Genomic DNA, 21,174 nt, shown 5'->3' on the forward strand with positions numbered 1-21,174 from the left:
AACGTTGCACTGTGGAGAGTAGAGTGACAAGAAAAAAATGACAACTATCGGCCCACCTCTGAGTCGATTCCTAGTCCCACCAGGAGTACTTCCACCCAATTTGAAGCAAATCAGACAAGTCTAGCTACCGGACCAACGTGCCAGAATTTTGTATGGAATTTTTCGGAAATTTACATGTATAAAACCCACTAGTTCGCATTTTTGCCGCTTGGTGACACTGTATGTATTATATTATCACTGAAATGAATTAAAATAAGAAAGATAATGTAACTGTCTACAACTTTGTCGAAGGCTGCTAGTCAATCCGGTTTTGTTAAAAAAAGTTATTAAACTTTTAACGAAGTGATGTCTGAATCATGGGTTTTCTCAGTGTGTCCAGTAAACAAGGTGAATTGTCACCGTTTCGGTAATCATTCTCTATCTGTTTTCCATTGGACACGATCCAGAAAACCTTAAAAAAACATTTATGTTTTTTACGATTATAGAGGTTTTAACCTTGAGGTCATTCGCCTCTTCGGGTTAGGAAAATCTCTTATGAAAAATTTCTAACCCTGTGTGCGGGGTCGGGACTCGAACCCAGGTGCGCTGCGTACAAGGCAATCGATTTACCAACTACGTTACGCCCACCCCTGATCACATTTATGTTGATTTCATTTCAAAACTTTATTTTATTAAATATTCTTTTTATTCATTTTGTTCATTTGAGTTCATTTTGTCTATTTTATTCGTTTCATTCTTTGAATTCATTCCGATCAGTTCATTCATTTTATTCATATCATTCATTTAACTTCATTTACTGTTTTCATTTTATGCATTTTATTCATTTTTTCCAGCTCAGAAACGAGAAATTGAGCGACATTTATTCAATTTCTATGGTTATTTGGTGCTTGGATGACCAATCACGGAAGGGGGCATTAGGTGTGCATGGGTAGGACGCATGGTCTTGTCTGAGTGGAGCGATGACTTCAGCCATGTATGAGGGTTTAGAATTGACCATTCGCGAGAGTCATATCAGCACGAAGAATTGTTTTCATATCCCTCTCACTAAAATGGTCGATATTGTTTAGTTGTGGTTCCGGCTCGTTTCCACTCTTGTTTTTTTTCTATCCGAATTTTTATGTTGCTTTTCCTTTTGCTGGTTTCTTCTGTAGGAATAATGTCTGAATTAATTGTATCCTTTTTCTCGCTAAGAACTGTAATACTGTCAACTATTTCATGTTTTAATACTTCTTTAGTACTTACTTAGCATAACAAGTAGTGATCATAACTATAAATAATAGCGCGCAGAAGTGATTGCTTCGAATCGATATTCTGTTATACTATTGATGTGGAAATAACTCAGTTTCTATTCCTATTTTCATATTCTTTTTGCAGCCTAATATTAATAAAAGCTTTTCTTACTATGAAACTATTATACATGTGCAATTCCATCTATCTGCAAGAATAGTACCTAGCACATGAAAAATTCAAGACGCACACAAATACCTCCTGCATGACATTCCGCATTTTATTCTCACGATCGTTGGGTAAAATCAGCATCGACACAATAGAAACCACGCAAAATTCAGCGCGTTATAGAAAAGTGAACGTTACCGATTTATTAAAATATAAGTCGGCTAACCGGAGTTCAAGATGCTTATTTGGCCAATCTTATTAATACGACAAATGATGACAAATTTCCCAAATTCTCGGCAGCCGGCTGCCCAGAGCAATTATTACATGATAGCGCTATTGACACATTTACTAACAACTTTCCGTGATACATATTGAGATGCGGAGGATTTCTCGGTCTCTAGCAGCGACATGTATCGGACTAACATTCCTTCCGTTCCCAAAAGATTTGCATTCGGACGTGTCCGGCGTCGGTATTGATCAGCATGCAGGAATCAATATAGATTGCACAGTTGGCTCATCATGCTATTCCCAAGTATGTTGTGCCAATGAACATTTTGCAATCTCAACTTGTTCTGGCCAATAACGAAGCAGCCACCAGGGGTATCCCTCATCCTTATGCTTATGCTTTATTAATTTTTTCCAGTTTATACATTTTAATCTATTTAATTTTTATTTTTTTATTTTCGTCAAGTATATGTAGACTACATAGAATGGTATTACAATAATTACTTATATACTATACATTATTTCTACGATTAAGTTCAAATTTAATTTGTTTTCTGGACATTGAAATGTCGATTATTGCACCATTTTCATTATAATGACGCATCATTCTATTGATGGGGCTATTTTTAGCATAGTTTGTTCTAAAAGATTGTTCTTGGAATACAAAAAATTTGATTTGCGAGAGCAATGATGCGGATTGTACACTAGAGTGGGACATGGTTATATGAAAAAAATAAAATTTCGCTCCGAGTAACTTTTTGGGTCCCATTTAGCTCCCAGAACAACTCTGCAAATTTTTATTTCGGTCGGTGAAACTATATTTTTGCGCCCACTGTTTAAAGTTTACATGGGATTTCGTATGGGGAAAACGTCTTTTGCAAATCAATTCCTCCAAGAGTCACCCGTTACCTCCTAAAAATAAATAGATGCATGATTTTTATAGGAAATTTGTCAAGGAAACAAAGTCTAGAAGACCACGAAACTATCTGATGCTTGTGGAAAAAGTTATTAAGCAAAAACCGATTGATGCCCTGAAGATTAATGAAAATTTTACTTTTCATAGCATCACTGCTGCTGACGGTCGAATTATATACAAAATCTTTAATTTTCTCTTATTATGTTCAAAAGAAGACTCAATTTATCCCTGAAAACTCTTGCGAAGTGGCCAGACAGTATAGAAAAATGATTTGGAGACATTAAGAGAAGATCAAAACAAAATTGCATATAATTGGACAACCAACAACAGTGGTGCTAGAAACAATGAATATTTTATCAATCGTCAGAGCATCAATTGGTTTCAGCTTAATAACTTTTTTCTCAAGCGTCAGATCGTTTCGTAGTTTTCGAGACTTTGCTTCTGTGTTAAATTTCCTACAAAAGCCACATAACGGTTTATTTTTAAGAAGCAATGGGCGACTACTGGAGGAATTATTTTGTGAAAGTTAATTTTCCCATATAAAATCCCATGTAAACTTTAAATAGTGGGCGCAAAAATATAGTTTCAGGGATCAAGCTAATAATTTGCACAGATGTTCTAGGACCCAAATGGTACCCAAAAAGTTGCTCGGAGCTGGAATCTATTTTTTGTCCCACCCTATTGTACACGTTGAGAAATAATGTCGTTGATAAAGCAAAGCATGGCAAATTCGCGGCGTTCTTTGAGTGTTTGTATGTTAATGAGCATACAACGTGCTTTATACGATGGAAGAGGAAATGTCGTCCAGTTTAGTTTACGAAGTGCGTACAAAAGAAATTGTTTTTGGACGATTCGATGCGTTCTTCGTACAGGACAGTGTATGGGTTCCATACTACGCTGCAATATTCCAAAATTGGCCTGACATATGTATTGTATAATGATTTAATTGTGTAGGATTCTTCAAAATTATAGCTGAAGCGTTTAATAAAGCCCAGTATACTATTTGCTTTATTTATTATTGTATTGTAATGTTCCACAAATGTGAGCTTGGAGTCTAAGATTACGCCTAACTCACGTACAATTTTGCATTTTACTACTATTTTTTTTCTTAAGTGTATTTCTATTGGAATATTTGAAGTTTTTCTGTTGAATGTTATTGTGTTACATTTCTTTGCGTTAAGTTGGAGTTGATTTTTGCTACACCATATGTGGAATAGGTTGATTTCGTTTTGGAATACTTCGGCGTTTTTGGCATTTCTTATTTCCATGAAAAGTTTCATATCGTCTACATATATAAGCACTTTTAGATGTTTGAGTATAAAGGTAATGTCATTTACGTACAAAATAAAAAGAAGAGGGCCTAAGTGAGAACCCTGGGGTACGCCAGAGGTGACACGAATTGGTTCAGAGAGTATATTCTGAAAGCGAACTTTTTGTTCGCGTTTCGTTAAATGTGATTCGAGCCATTTCAAGAGTTTATTTTCCATGCCATATTTTTGCAGTTTGAAGAGTAGTAAAGGTATGCCAATACGGTCGAATGCTTTACTAAAGTCTGTGTAGAGAGTTTCCACATGGTTGCCTTTGTCCATTGCATTCACAGTGAATGTTACAAATTCTAAAAGGTTCGATGTTGTTGAGCGGCCTTTATAAAAACCATGCTGTTTGCTTGTTATTTGATTTTTGATTTGCTGGAATATTTTGTCATTTACTAGTTTTTCGAATAATTTTGGAATACATGAGATAATGGCAATCCCTCGATGGCTTCGAATGTCTGATTTAGTGCCTGATTTAAAAATTGGCACTAAAAAGGATGATTTCCATATTTCTGGGAATGTTCCATTTTTCAGTGACATGTTGAAAATACGGTGTAATGGTAGGGTAAGTTCTTTTGATAAATTTTTAAAAAATATTCGGGCAATTCCGTTAGGTCCAGGTCTTTTTGATGCGTCTAGGTTTTTTAGTGCAATTTCGTGTTCAGATAGTTCGTGGACGGAAATGTCATTTGAAAATTCAGGTATAAATGAAAAGTAGTTGCGGTCGCGGTCTGTTTCTTAACCCATTCATGCCCATGTTGTTTGTGGACAACAACGTTTTTAAACAGCTGTAACTTTTGATTAAGGCAAAATTTGCTCACAAAAACAAGTAAAGCTAATAAATGTGACAATTGCCTTTCATTGGAGCATTAATAGTTTCAAGGATCAACTCTAAAACTGAAGTTATTGCAATTAGTCTGATTGGATTCCGATGGAGCAGTGCTGCCAGGAACAGTTTACGTTGACGACGGAAAATGAATTTTTCATATATCTTCGTTATGTTGCAATATTATTGAAAATTGATAAAACTTATCAATTTAGACTGTCTTTGGCTACATTTTCCACGCAATTGGACTATTGTAAATATTCTAGGAGAATTGCATTGAGCATTGGAAAATAAAAATTGAGCAGCTTCTAGCACTGCGAGGGAAGCACCTATCTTTATGAAAAAGGGCTTTTCGTGTTTCTTGGCCCCACCGTTTTGAAGGAAAAATAGTTATGAAACCCTGCATGCACTAGAAAAAAGTTGGGCATGAAAGGGTTAATGTGAAGTATACACTTCTTGAAAGAATTTTCCAAATAAATTGCAAATTTCAGTACTGTTATTTCCTACATTGGTGCAGGCCAAATTCTGATATTTTGTCAAATAAGTATTGAAGTGTTTCATTTTCGCCTACGACTTACAAGTTTTATTTCAGGTTCCATGTTTGACATAATAGATTCTACAGTTTGAAAAAATAGCTCAAATGATTTTTGTGAGCATCTTCAGGTGAAAAATACACAGAGGAGAATATGTGTACTTCTCCTGATATTATTGCTTTTGCCACTATATGTTCAAATTCTATGTGTTTCGTGATTTCTATTGCTGCTGAAGGAAAGTCTGCATTTATGGCTATGAGGACACCTCCTTCAGACTTTTTCTGACAAAGAGACAAATTACGGTCATGCCAGAATACATTAAATTGATTTCCAAAAATTTCTTCGCTTCTTGCGCTTTCATCCCAGCTAGTTTCTGTTCCAAGAATTAGATTAAAAGAGGATGAAATTATTTTTTGATGGATTTCTTTAATTTTTGCTGGGCTTTTCATTCGATTACAATTTTGGCAATAGACTAAAATTTCAATCGAATTCTGTTGGGGATATGAAGAAGTTTTTGGAATATTTAAATTACTTACATTTATATGTTCTTCCTCTAAAGAGGGTGTCATTACTGTTTACTTAACTGTTTACTTATAATTTTTTCAACCATTCATTTTATTAATTTCATCCAAATTATTAATTTGACGCAAGTTGAATTATTCTATTTGTTTATAATTATTTTAATATCGATTAATTTTTCAGTTTAACCATTTAATTCAATTTTCATTGTATCTTTATTATTCATTTTATTTATTTCATTAATTTGATTACTTTATTCATATTTTTATGCTTTTTTATGTTATTTATTTTTCCGTTTCTTTGTTTATTTTATATATTTTATTTATTTTATTCGTTTTATTCGTTTTGTTAGTTTCACTCACTTTGTTCATTATGTTCATTTTATTCATCTTATAAATTTTATAAATTTTGATTTACAATTTTTAATTTTTTCCCAATGTATTCATTTTATTCAGTTTCTATTTATTAATTTTATTAATTCTGTTTAGTCTTTCTTTTTATTCGTTCATGAAATTTGTTAGTTTGAATCAATTTTATTTTTTCTTTTAGTTTTATAACTTTTCTATATTGTCTAATTTTTGTCAATGAACTGAGCTAATTCATTTATTCCGTTAAGTTTATTTATAATAATCATTCTACTCATTTTATGAATTTGGTAACAATTCATCAATTGTTTTATTGATTTTCTATAAGTTATTCAGTTTATTCGAGGTATTATTCGTGTAGAGCTCGAAACTATGTTAATCCCACCATTAGTTGGGTGCATACTTCGCATGAGTTTTGCAAACCAATGAATGTTCCAACAGTGATATAAATAAGAATTGCCTTATCTTACTGTTAGGTGGATTAAGACACCGTCGTGTGATAAAATTCAAAGTATTTTAAAAACATACGTCTCCCAACCTTTGAACGGAACGGATCGTTATATTTCACAGTGGTGTTCGGTGTGTAAATTTCAGTGATTCAAGGTCATCCTTTGTTCGTTCGTTAGCTGCCATTCTGCTGGTGCCGGCAGTAAATCCAGTACATTGTTTTCGCTGGTGCGGAATAATCGACGTTGTTTGCAGATAAGTTTTGCTTTATTTTTTTTCCTCGTTTGCTTTCTTTCCTTTTCCCTACTTTTACTCTACCTTGTAATCAAATAATAAGACACATTCCCGTTTATATAACGCTCTGCCCTCGTGCTTAAATGGCCGAGGGCGAAATACCATCTGATGTAATAATGGAAGTCCCTGATCCCCCTAATACTCGCATTGCTCCCCGTATAAAGCAGTACCCAGAAGGTTCATCTGAGCCATGGGTGGTATATTTTCGGACCGGAGAGAAACCGGTTAATATATTAAAACTTTCTCGAGATCTGACTGCTAATTATCCGGCCGTAACTCAGATAACACGTGTTCGGGCAAACAAGATACGTGTTCTAGTGAGTGATCTCGGCCAGGCAAACGCGATTGCTTGCTGTGAGCGCTTTACGCGGGAATTTAAAGCGTACGTGCCTTGTGTGGCCTGTGAAATCGATGGGGTAGTGTCCGAACCGGGCCTGAAATGCGAAGAACTGTTGGAGCACGGGGTTGGCTGCTTTAAGGACCCCTCACTTGAACAGATTAAGATCTTGGAATGCAAACAATTGTATACCGCACACACCGAGGGAGGTAAGACTACCTACTCTCTATCAGGCTCGATTCGGGTGACATTCGCTGGGTCCTCTCTTCCCAACTACATCCTCCTTGACAAGGTTCGCCTACCAGTTCGCCTGTTCGTACCGCGGGTCATGAACTGCAGCAATTGCAAGCAGTTGGGCCACACAGCCACATATTGTGGAAATAAGAAACGATGCGGCAAATGCGAAGGAGAGCATGAGGATGACTCTTGCGACAAAGAAACTGAAAAGTGTATTTGCTGCGGGGGCCCTTCACATGCTCTTAAATCATGTCCTGCGTACAAGCAGCGCGGGGATAAAATTAAGCGCTCCCTTAAGGAACGCTCAAGGCGTTCTTATGCAGAAATGCTAAAGAATGCTTCGCCATCTGTCCTGTCCGAAAATCCCTATGCTGGTTTGGCTAACGTTGAGCAAGAATCTGACGACCCACGAGAGGGAACATCTTTGGTTAACCCAGGGGAATCCCGGAAGAGGAGAAATCCAGCCTCCCCTACATTGCCTCGTAAGGGTGCCAAGGTGTCGTCCACTCAGAGTGCGCCATCTACAACCAATAAATCCAACGGAAGTGATGCACTAAAGCCGAAGCAATTTGCTCCAGGATTTGGAAATATTAATTCTAACAAGGAGTACCCACCACTTCCAGGGACATCCAAAACCCCAAGTGTCCCCTTTTTTCAAACAGATACTCAGTCCAGTAGCGGACTAATGAAATTTTCTGACATAGTGGACTTAATTTTCACAGCTTTCAATGTTACTGATCCTCTTAAAAGCCTTCTGATACGTTTTCTCCCTATAGTGCAAACATTTTTGAAGCAGTTGACTACTAAATGGCCCCTCCTTGCAGCGATTGTATCATTCGATGGCTAAGTCATCGAACGAGGTCACCGATTCGATCACTGTTCTACAGTGGAACAGCAGAAGTATCCTCCCGAAAATCGATTCCTTTAAATTTTTACTAAATAGTTTAAAATGTGATGCTTTCGCATTATGTGAAACTTGGTTAACTTCCGATATAAATCTCAACTTCCACGATTTTAATATAATTCGTCTGGATCGAGAAAACCCCTATGGAGGAGTACTTTTGGGGATCAAAAAGTGCTATTCTTTCAACCGAATTAACCTCCCTTCGACACCAGGCATTGAAATTGTCGCTTGTCAAGTTTTAATCAAAGGTAAAGACCTTTGCATTGCTTCCATCTACATTCCTCCTAGAGCCTCGGTAGGGCACCTAACGCTTTGTAATATCACGGAATCCTTACCGGCACCGCGGCTAGTTCTGGGAGACTTTAACTCGCACGGTACGGTATGGGGCTGTCTTCATGATGATAATAGATCAACATTAATCCAAGATCTTTGCGATAATTTCAACATGACCATCTTAAACACGGGAGAAATGACGCGGATTCCTACACCACCAGCACGCGCAAGCGCGTTGGATTTGTCGCTTTGCTCGACATCGCTACAGTTAGATTGCATGTGGAAGGTGATCCCTGATCCCCACGGTAGCGATCATTTGCCTATCGTGATTTCAATTGCTAACGGTTCAAGACCATCGGAAACAATCAATGTCTCATATGACCTCACACGGAGCATTGATTGGAAGAGTTACGCGACCGCGATATCCGTTAAAATCGAATCCACTCAAGAACTTCCTCCGGAGGAAGAGTACAGGTTTTTGGCTGGCTTGATTCTCGACAGTGCGAATCAAGCTCAGACTAAACCAGTACCCAGCGCGAATACCCATGGACGGTCTCCCACCCTGTGGTGGGATAAAGAGTGCTCAGAGCTGTACGCGGAAAAGTCCACTGCATATAAGGCCTTCCGGGAAGACGGGTTACCCGCTAGCTATCAACAGTACGCGTCGTTAGAAAGGCGAATGAAGAGTCTAATGAAAGCCAAAAAACGCAGTTATTGGCGCCGGTTCGTCGACGGGTTAACGAGAGAAACAGCGATGAGCACTCTTTGGGGTACGGCTCGACGTATGCGTAACCGTAATAGTACCAACGAGAACGTGGAATATTCAAACCGTTGGATATTCGCTTTCGCCAAGAAGATCTGTCCGGACTCTGTCCCGGTACAGAAAACGTGCCGCGCCGCGTCTCCTCACGATACCGCGAACGAAACACCGTTTTCGATGGTGGAGTTCTCAATTGCTCTCTTATCGTGCAACAATAACGCCCCAGGGTTAGACAGAATCAAATTCAACTTGCTGAAGAATCTGCCTGACACTGCAAAAAGGCGCTTGTTGAATTTATTTAACAAGTTTCTTGAGGGTAACATTGTCCCTTATGAATGGAGGCAAGTGAAGGTCATCGCCATCCAAAAACCAGGAAAACCAGCCTCCGACCACAACTCGTATCGGCCGATTGCAATGCTGTCCTGTATTCGGAAGTTATTCGAGAAAATGATCTTGTTTCGCCTCGACAATTGGGTTGAAGCAAATGGCTTACTGTCAGATACACAATTTGGCTTCCGCAAAGGCAAAGGGACGAACGATTGCCTTGCGTTGCTTTCTACAGAAATCCAAATGGCCTATGCTAACAAAGAGCAGATGGCATCAGTCTTCTTGGATATTAAGGGGGCATTTGACTCAGTTTCTATCAACATTCTGTCAGAGAAGCTGCACCAGCATGGTCTTTCGCCATTTTAAATAACTTTTTGCTAAACCTGTTGTCTGAAAAGCACATGCACTTTTCGCATGGCGATTTAACAACATCGCGATTTAGCTACATGGGTCTTCCCCAGGGCTCATGTCTAAGTCCCCTGCTCTACAATTTCTACGTGAATGACATTGACGATTGTCTTGCCAATTCATGCACGCTAAGGCAACTTGCAGACGACGGGGTGGTCTCTGTTACAGGGCCCAAAGCTGCCGACTTGCAAGGACCATTACAAAATACCTTGGACAATTTGTCTGCTTGGGCTCTTCAGCTGGGTATTGAGTTCTCCACGGCCTCCGAGACCTGATCAGGTTGTACCAAACAACGATATTGTCGGTGATGGAGTACGGGTGTTTCTGTTTCCGCTCCGCTGCGAACATACACTTCATCAAACTGGAGAGAATCCAGTATCGTTGCTTGCGCATTGCCTTGGGTTGCATGCACTCGACCCATACGATGAGTCTCGAAGTGCTGGCGGGCGTTCTTCCGCTAAAAAATCGATTTTGGGAACTCTCATATCGATTGCTCATCCGATGCGACATTCTGAACCCGTTGGTAATTCAAAATTTCGAGAGGCTCGTCGAGCTTAATTCTCAAACCCGTTTTATGTCCTTGTACTTCGACTACATGGCACAGAGCATCAATCCTTCTTCGTACAATCCCAACCGTGTCCGTTTCCTAGATACTTCTGATTCTACTGTATTCTTCGACACATCCATGAAGGAAGAGATTCGTGGAATCCCGGACCATATACGCCCGCAGGTGATCCCCAATATATTTTATAATAAATTCCGAGAAGTCGACTGCGACAAAATGTTTTACACTGACGGATCAAATCTCGATGGGTCCACTGGCTTCGGTATCTTCAACAATACTATCACCGCTTCATTCAAGTTCAATGATCCCGCTTCAGTTTACGTCGCAGAGTTAGCTGCAATTCAGTACACCCTTGGGATCATCGACACTCTGCCCACAGATCACTACTTCATCGTTTCGGACAGCCTCAGCTCTATCGAGGCTCTTCGTGCGGTGAAGCCTAAAAAGCAACTCCCGTATTTTCTGGGGATGATACAGGAGTCCTTGTGTACGTTATCTGAAAAATCTTATCAAATTACCTTTGTTTGGGTCCCCTCTCATTGTTCTATCCCGGGCAATGAAAAGGCCGACTCATTAGCAAAGGCGGGCGCATTAAATGGTGACATATACGAAAGACCAATCTGCTTCAACGAATTTTTTAGTATTTGTCGTCAGAGGACGCTCAACAGTTGGCAAACCTCGTGGAGCAACGGGGAACTTGGACGATGGCTACATTAGATTATCCCAAAGGTATCAACGAAGCCTTGGTTCGGGGGGATGGATGTGGGTCGGGATTTTATTCGCGTAATGTCCCGACTTATGTCCAATCACTACACCATGGATGCGCATTTGCGGCGTATTGGGCTTGCGGAGAGTAGTCTGTGCGCTTGTGACGAGGGCTATCACGACATCGAACACGTTGTCTGGGTATGCGCCGGGTATTGTGACGCCAGGTCTCAGTTAAAGGAATCCCTTCGGGCCCGAGGTAGACCACCCAATGTACCAGTACGAGATATGCTGGCAACTCGTGATTTCCCCTATATGTCCCTTATTTATACCTTCATAAAAACGATAAATATCCCAATTTAGCCCCTCTCTTTTATTTCTCGTTTTTAGAGTTTCCTCCTGCCTTGTGGAACCGATCAGCTCCAGAGTGCCACTATGTAACCGCCGTCGCCCTTACCACTACGCCTGCATAGAAGGAAACTGAAGCGAGAGCGACTCGAGGTCCGATGACTTTTGAAGGATTCCCCGCGGGTCCGAAGAATACCATCCGCCAATCCGGTACTCGACGACTTACTAGACTGAGGCGCAAATTTATTTCGCTGATCCACTTTCCCCCCCCCCCCCCTCCCACGGTCGAGCGAAAGTTGCAAGTTTTGCTCTTCTTTCCCTGTCTCTCCCCTGTCCTTGATACAACTGCTGCTACACTAATGCGAAAATAAGCCACCCTCTGAATATCTTGTCCAAGCATAAGTTTTGGTTAAAAAATTCAAATTAGTATTCTGTATTCCTAGTTTTAAGATAGCTATAATTTTTACTCTTTATTGAAACTCTTGTCCTCCATCTTGTAAATAGAATTGAATCCCTAGTTTTAAGATTTCTGTGAAGTTTCTCATAAATATTTGTTCCCCCTTTTGTGTACTAAACTATATTGTTAGTTTTAAGATAACCGTAAAATATTTCGTAAAATACTATTACTCCCCCTCTTGTATATCAATGTGAATCCCTTGTTTTAAATTTTTCCATAAAAAAATCTTTTGGCCCTCTCTTGTATATTGAATATTATTTCTAGTCTTAAGATAGCTGTAAACTTTTTTTTCCTTTGTAAAAGGAATATTTCAACATTGTAACCTCTATTCCTAGTTTTAAGATATCCGAAATGTAAAAACATAAGCATTTGGCACCGCCAAGCTAACGCATTTGTGCCTATCAAATAAACGAAATGAATATAAAAAAAAAGTATTTTAAAGATGTCGAATAACTATCGACGATAATTATAATTGAAGTGATGAGAAATTGCTCTAATTATATAAATATTCAGGTGTAATTACCTAAATTATAGTTTTTCTACAAATAGTAGCGAGAGCGATTATCGCCTAAAACTGCTGCCTTTGCGCTTGATAATCAATCAATTGTAAAATTATGCCACCACGAAACTTTAGTTTCTTTAATGCCATAATATGGGCTCTGGCTCTGGAAGCCGAAATAGCACTCAATCTTAAATGTGTCGAGCAGTCTTATTTTCTACTTCGGTTCAATGCCATTGCAGAATTATTAGTAGTGACTCTATATAAACGCGTAAAAAGTTGTGTCGTGACCTTTTGAAATATGCCAATATATCATGTCACGTGACACAAAGTCGATCAATGCTAGCCACTAAACAGCGATCGTAAACGGGGCAAGGTCGAACCGGAATTGCTGTACCTATTTATGGCGAACATGCGCGAATAATAAAAAGTCGAATGCTGACTGGGTCAATTGTGATTATTAGGCACAGACCAGAAAGATCATGGAAACATTTTTTCTTTAGTTTTGATGGCTTAAACATAAAACCAGTTAATTGTAGGATTATTGCCACTTGGAACTTATGAAACTATAAGTGGATTATTATTGAAAATGTGATATTATGTGCAATAATAATACAGGATGGCTTTGTTCTGTCTAGTTTATTGATCTTTATACACAAAGTTCGCACTTAGAATGGCCATTTCTTCCCCCGGTTGGGAAGAAATACATGAGTGCGAACTTTCGGAGGTTTTAGCTCGGCTAACAACACAACAGTCTAATAAATAGGTTACCTCAGGGAGGAGTGAGGAAGAGATTCTAGGATCAATCGATCAGTGATCAATGATTTACCAGCCATAATGGGCATGGGTTCCATCGTAGGAGACATGGGCAACTTCAACGGCTGGCGAGTAGGTCAGGGTCTTGGTGGCGTGGGCAGACACAACTGGAGCAGCGTGGGCGTAGTGAGCAACAGCTGGAGCAGCATGGGCGTAGTGGGCAACAGCTGGAGCAGCATGGGCGTAGGTGGTAACGGCTGGGGCGGCATGAGCGTAGGTGGCAACAGCTGGGGCGGCATAGCTCACCTGCTTGGTGAGGACTGGGGCGGCATGTGCGTAAGTGGCAACTGCTGGGGCGGCATGCGCATAGGTGACAGCTGGGGCGGCATAGCTCACTTGCTTGGCAACTACTGGGGCATGGGAGTAGGTAGCGACGGATGGGCCGTGGGAGTAGCTAGTATAAGCTGGAGCAGCGGCATAGGTGGCGGCGTATGCCAGTTTAGGGGCTTCGTTGGTGATGCGGGTGTCGGATTTGCGAACGCTGGAGTATGGGGTATCGACGGCCTTGGAGTAGTGCGACACTGTGGCATCATGGGAGCGGACAGTGCTCTCGTGGGTAGCTCCGATGGCTGGGGCAGAGTAGTGGCTGTAAGATGGAGCAGCATAGGTGGCAACGGCCGGGGCAGCATGGGCGTAGCTGGCAATAGCTGGGGCAGCATGAGCATAGCTAGCAATAGCTGGGGCAGCATACGACACTGTCTTGGCCAATGGAGCAGCCTGGGAGATGGTGCTATAGCTCACTGCCGATGCTGGTGAGTAGTGGGCCACTGGTGCGGCGTACGACACTGGGGCTTCCAGATATCCTGCGCTGGCAACAGCCAACGAAGCCAAGAAGACGACAAACTATAATATTCACAAAGAAAACATTTTCAAATTAGTATCACTGACAATTTCACAACCATGCACTAAAAAGTCCAAAATTATCACACTTTGTAACACCTGAGCTCATACCTTGAAAGCCATTGTGTTGGTACTTGAGAGTATGTTCCTACCGAAGTCACTGTGATCAATGATACTGTTTCCTAGGCGTCGTCCAATATTTATATCAAAAAGTTAATACCAAGCTAGCCATAGACTCAGTGAAAACAATAACCTCGCACCGCTCTGAATCTTACGGCGGCGAAAAGAACATCAAGAGGGTGCGACAATTCGCGGAGCCTGTCAGGAGGAAGCACACGAAGTCAGAAAAAACCTATATTTTTATTTAAAAAAAACCTACAACCGGCGAGCAAGCGAGAGCAAGAGACTCCACCACCGAAGCCTGGTGGCCGCAAGAGACGAACCCCCTCGCTGGGTACTTTCGCTTTCGTTTCCACCAAAACACGGAGACCAAGTGGCCGTAAAGAGTCTGTCGAACTTCACGAATGAGTAACCTTCTCCTGCAGATTCGGTTCGCGAGGATTCGAAATGAGAGCCAGGCGAGCCGAGCGGTAGATCGGATTGACCGGTTCAATTTTTTCCCCCAACAATAACGATTATCGCGAGCACACATACTTGGGGGAAGCCTGATTAAGCATATGGGGAGCTGGATGGAGCAGAGAACCTGATTCAATTTGAATGGAACTTGAAACCTCCACTTGGTGGTATTGTTGGAATCCTAGCTTAGCCATTATTTGCCGCTGCTTTTCGACGAGGGTAGGGTAGACTCTCATAACGACAGACGCGTGTCGCTAGTCGTGTGTTTGATTGATTGCGGCAAATCGTTTGTAACGCTGGGCTGCGCAGCTGCTGCGGTCTCTTCCGAACAGCGTACCTAGTGGCGAGGCAGGCAGCGGGTGAACAACATAATTAATCCAATTGTGGCAAAGGTTGGAGGTTCGTTTCTAGATCGGTGACTAGTACGTTTGCAGCAGCGTTGATTAGTTCCGTAGTATTTCAGATAGAATAATCGGAATGCCAGTACCAATTAATTTCACTGATTTAAACTTTAAAATGTTTTATTTAAAGCATTATAATGAAGTCATCGCAACCATATAATAAAATTTAGTTTAGTTACCATTTATTCTATTTCGTTAACTTGGATCAATACACACAAATATTTTATTCTCCAAATAATGCTCACTAGCTTTTGAGTGTGCTGTTATTCTGGTTTCTAGTTTAGTTTTTAAATAACATTTCCCATTTTATTGATTGTGAAAGAATCCAAGAACAGTAGTGTCACTTAATTTGTGCGCAGTATATGTCATGTGATTTGATATCACTGTAAAAAAGAATCAATAACTGTCTTCATTTATAGCCTTAGTCGTATTTAGTTCGCACACTCAAGTATTATGTGTAATCAAATCAAGTATTATTATTTTTAATTTGATTGCTTTGCTGACATTGTAAAAGAGTGCATATTCGCCAGCAGTGGGCCAGAACTGAAACTGAGCTGTTGGATATGCGCTAAATCATACATTGTTGTTATCAATTTTCTCGGGATATTCTATTCATTAATCGACTTTTGAATGAAATTTTCTGTGTCCTTGGTAAAAATTAGACTCGCATCCGGTTCAATTTAATTTCCTAATTATGAATGAAGGGTACTTCTATGAATATGTGTACTTCTCCTGATATTATTGCTTTTGCCCATATATGTGCAAATTCTATGTGTTTCGTGGTTTCTATTGTTTCCGAAGGAAAGTCGGCATTTATGGCTATGAGGACACCTCCTCCAGACTTTTTCTGACAAAGAAACAAATTACGGTCATGCCGGAATACATTAAATTGATTTCCAAAAATTTCTTCGCTTCTTACGCTTTCATCCCAGCTAGTTTCTGTTCCAAGAATTATATTAAAAGAGGATGACTGGACAACAGCCATGTTGTCATGAAAGCTCTCGTTGTCATACAAGAAATGACCAAGAAAAACGACATTTGGCATTAAACGTTTAGATCACTCTTCTGTATCAAGTTGCATGTCTTTCCTAATTTTGGAAATTAATCAACGTCATGAAATTGCATCAAATTTGACATTTATTTGATGTGGTCGTCTAGCGGGGAGGCAACGTAATGCTCACAAGTTTCTCTCTGAGCCTCCCCGTGAGTCTGTTGATGACATTTTATCCTTAGACCGGCTTTGATTTGGTGCTATCGGCCTTCTACAGCAAAAGTCACGAATAAAAACAAATGCTATCTTATGACAAGCGCCATTTAGCACATTTCGAGGAAAAGATTGAATATCTTGAAACTTATACATAGTAGAAACAATTCAGAGAAGACGATTGATGCTTCTATCAATTCTGTAATAATCTCTCAAATATTACGATAATCCGTTGACTATATTTCGGGTTTTAACTATAAATGTAAACAAAAGTCGCTCTCACACGGGTCATAGGTGTGTGCATTAATGACAAAATTTGTATGGTGTGTCATAATCATGCATGGAAAATTTTGCATACAAACAAAGCATCAATTACACGGCGCTACAAAAAAAATTGAATGTGCTATGTGTTTTTGTTGCAAAACATTTTGTTTTGTAGAAGCTGTGGGCGATATTGTGTTTTGGAGCATACTTTGTAAATTTTCTTAATTTTAAACATTTTGTGTTATTTAAGGTGGTTTTCAATCTATTCCCCGAATGATTATATTTTTCGATAGTGCGTGAAAAGAGCATTCAGTATCCGTATAGATATTACACCTATCCATACACAAAAGTATTTTTTTAAATATTTTTTTATAAAATGTGCTGTTCGGGTAAGTTGGCGGTACTATTTACAGTGCAAAAATAGTCATCAAATATTTTCATTTCTGAAATGCACTCCAAAGTAAGAGAAACTTTTTCTTGTGTCTCTCGCCAATGCAGGGGACAATTATTTCGGCCAATTGCCTTAGGAATTTCGAAAATTTGCTTTCAAATATGGAGTACGTGTTGAGGTCAAAATGGCGGTGTATTGAGACTGAAATATAATGAAAAGTGACGAAAAATATACAGTTTTATTGAAAAGACAATCAACACATTTCATAAGGATTGCTTATTTTCGGGTATTCCGCCAACATACACCATACATGCCGCCAACTTACCCCGGGGCTGGGGTAAGTTGGCGGCTTTTCCGCGTCACATATTTTTGTCTCTAGAAATGAAGACATTTTATCAAACATTTTCATAAAAAAAAGATGTTGCCAACAGTCTGCCCCAACGTGTTCTATTTTTCAAGATCTACCATCATCAAAGCGTTAGAAAATAAAAACTGAAAACACCGCCAACTAGCCCCGGTCTCCCCTACCCTCAAAATCTTGATTTATAGCAAAAAAACAACATTTTTCAGAATTTTCAGCACGAAAATTTTTCTACGCTTTCATTTTTCAACAGATTTTAAATTCTCTAAGTGTTTAGTAAATAAGAAGAAATGACCTTTCTAACGGTATGCTATGTTATGTTCTTTTGTTAAAAGTACTATGCGGTTTTGGGACAACAATATGAAAGTAATCATTGGTTTGCGATTTTTGCATTAAAATATGAAAATTGCTTCAAATTTGTATTAGAAAGCGTCTTTGTTTAAATAGAAATTTAGTGAGAACATTCAATTCTGCATCCTACGACCAAAAAAAAGTTACTATTTTTTTCAAATTTGAAACATGCTCGCGTGATTACGTGTACATTCAAAAGTACAGGGTGCGCCATCGCCATCATTGAACAACTCCGCCATTTTCCAACCGATTTTGAAAGATAAACACAATTCTGAAACAACATTTAGTGCCATTTTAGTTATGAGTTGTTTTACACCAAAAGAACGCGCTGAAGTCGTAGCGCGTTACATTGAAAACGATCGTTCAATAGTGAACACTGTGCGAGCTTATCGTAAAAAATATGGTAGGCATTCGGCGCCTACAAACAAGACAATCCGTAATTTGGTGAAGAATTTCTTTGAGTACGTGTCTGTAGCAACTCCCCAAATTGTTATTCGTCAGCGCCCGCAACATTACAATGAAGTTGTTGTAGCGGTAAAAAAGTGTTACCGATTACCCGAATGTGTCGTATCGTCGCCGATCTCAAGAGTTAAACGTGCGTGGAACGACTCTAAGGAGGATTATGAAGGAAGATATCATTCTTTTTCCATACAAAGTGCAATTTACTGAAAGGTTGTAGCCAACGGATGTACCACGTCGCTTGGAATATGGAAATGCTGGGGCAAGAATGATTGAGGTAGAGCCTGATTTTTGGGACAAAATTTTAGTGACTCTTTCGTTCTCCGGATTTAACGGTACCCGACTTTTTTGTGTGGTTAAAGTTTATTCTAGCAAACCTAAGAACCTTGACGAACTCAAAGCTAATATATGAGCTGAAATTGCTGCGATTAGGCCCGAAATGCTTTTCAATGTCATTCAAAATGCCCGCAAAAGAGCTACTTTTTGTGTATCACATAAGGGGGTTGTCATTTTATCGACGTTGTATTCTAAACCTGGTTTATAATAAATGACATAAAATATCCTAAAAAAAATTGTTTACTTGTGAAAATCGGCTGAAAAGGGTGGAGTTGTTCAATATTGAATCAGGCTGGCGCACCCTGTACTTTTGAATGTATATGTAATCACGCGAGCAAGCTTCTAATTTCAAAAAAAAAAACTTTTCCATTTTTTTGGTCGTTGGATGCAGAATTGAATGTTCTGGTGCATCCTGTGTGTGTGTGAACTTTGAGCTTGAAATCGGAACAAATATCGAAAAATATAATTATTTGTATTGAAACAAAGAGGCTTTTTTTCTATTCGTCTATTTGATAAGGCAGGTTTACGTTAGCTTAAAGGTGCCAATTTTGTTTTGTTTTACATTTTAAATTACTTAAAACTAGGGGCTTACATATTGATTTTTGAAATTAAACTAAGGCGCATTTATAGCTATACATATACACAAGGGGGTAATATAATTTTCGTAAGATTAGGGGGTCATTTAGTTTTTATGGCAATATGGTTTGACATTTTTAGCAATGAGATTATTGGAGCAAATAATGTTTAACTAAGGGGGAAAATTTTTACGACTATCTTAAAAGTAGAAATAATTAGAGGGCGTGATTAAATTTTGTAAAGATTCGGAGACATTAATTAGAGTTATTTTATGTGGTAGTAGAGTTGGGCATTTTCAACGAGATCATATAATATAATAGTTAAAACTAGAAAAGGCAAGAAGAGCTAAATGCTTCATTAAGATATTTGGGGGGGGGGGGGGGAAGGGGTGTTACTTCTGTGTATAAGAGTCAGGGGAAGTAGGGTGGACAAACATGGCAGGGGGAGAACATTATTTCAGTTTCAGACTTCGGGAGATCAACGGATGGATTACAGAATCAGGGTGGCCTTCATCAGGAAGAATCATGTACTGGGACGCCGGGTGGTCGTTCTCAAGATGGCAGGGGTTTCTCCAGACGATTTCGTAGTGCGGCACAGATGTTGATCGGCTACATTTCGAGTTGTGCGTGTGATGTTCGTGCTTTAGGTCCCGTGTTTGTTGGCTCATTCGACAGGGATGTTTTGTGTCGCCTTGGAGTCGCATCAAACCATCGTGGGTGTATGGTACAGGTGGAAGAGAGCGTTTTTGAGAATGATAAGGAAAAAGGGGCAGCTAAAGTTGGATATTGATGGTTTTTATGAAAGTGTATATAAGGGACATATAAAGGACATCGCGGCTTGCCAATACATCTCGAACCGGGACGTTGGGTGGTCTTCCTCGGGCCCGGAGGGTGTCCATAAGCCGAGACCTGGCGGAACTGTACTCGGTGCACGCCCAGACTATGTGCTCTATATCGTGATAACCGTCGCCACAAGCGCAGATACCACTCTCCACGAGCCCAATACGTCGGAGATGTGCATCCAGCGTGTAATGGTTCGCCATGAGTCGGGACATCACACAAATGAAGTCACGACCCACATCCATCCCCTTGAACCAAGGTTTCGTCGATACCTTAGGGACTATCGAATGTAGCCACCTTCCTAGCTCCCCATTGCTCCACGAGGTTTGCCAACTTTCGAGGGTTCTCTGATGAGTAATACTGAAAAATTCGTGGAAGCAAATTGGTCTTTCAAAAACGTCACCTTCAATGGCACCCACCTTAGCTAAGGAGTCCGCCTTCTCATTACCCGGAATGGAGCAATGAGAAGGGACCCACACCAAGGTAATCTGGAAAGATTTGTCAGATAAAGCACTCAGTAGCTCCCGTATTTTCCCCAAAAAATACGAGGAATGCTTTCCATGTTTCATCGAACGAATAGCGTCAATAGAACTCAGACTATCCGAGACGATGAAGTAATGGTCTGTGGGTAATGTGTCAATGACTCCAAGGGTATACTGAATAGCAGCTAGTTCTGCGGTGTAAACTGAAGCAGGGTCACTGAGTTTGTAGGAGGCGGTGAACTTTTGATTGAAAATACCGAAGCCAGTGGACCCTTCGAGGTTTGATCCGTCAGTATAAAACATCTTAGAACAGTCGACTTCTCGGAATTTATTATAAAAAATATTTGGAACCACTTGTGGGCGTATGTGGTCCGAAATTCCAATAATCTCATCTTTCATGGATGTGTCGAAGAAAACAGTAGATTCAGAAGTATTTATGAAATGCACACGGTTGGGATTGTAAGAAGAAGGATTAATATTTTGCGCCATGTAGTCAAAGTACAGGGACATAAAACGGGTCTGAGAATTGAGCTCAACAAGCCTTTCGAAATTTTCAATCACCAACGGGTTCAAGATATCGCATCGAATGAGCAATCGATATGAGAGTTCCCAAAATCGATTTTTC

At 39.8% G+C, this 21,174-nt stretch overlaps 1 protein-coding gene across 1 annotated transcript; it reads right to left on the reverse strand.

The window, feature by feature from the left end:
* Window positions 1–13,296: 13,296 nt before the first annotated feature.
* LOC131690377 (larval/pupal cuticle protein H1C) lies at window positions 13,297–14,468 on the reverse strand. Its single transcript, XM_058976093.1, has 2 exons — window positions 14,421–14,468; window positions 13,297–14,312 (listed from the first exon to the last, which is right to left on the reverse strand). Exons 1-2 carry the CDS (start codon window positions 14,430–14,432, stop codon window positions 13,479–13,481), a joined length of 846 nt encoding a protein of 281 aa, XP_058832076.1. The 5' UTR covers window positions 14,433–14,468; the 3' UTR covers window positions 13,297–13,478.
* Between the last annotated feature and the right edge of the window lie 6,706 nt (window positions 14,469–21,174).

The sequence above is a fragment of the Topomyia yanbarensis genome, chromosome 3, assembly GCF_030247195.1.
Source record: "Topomyia yanbarensis strain Yona2022 chromosome 3, ASM3024719v1, whole genome shotgun sequence".
Classification (NCBI taxonomy): Eukaryota; Metazoa; Arthropoda; class Insecta; order Diptera; family Culicidae; genus Topomyia; species Topomyia yanbarensis.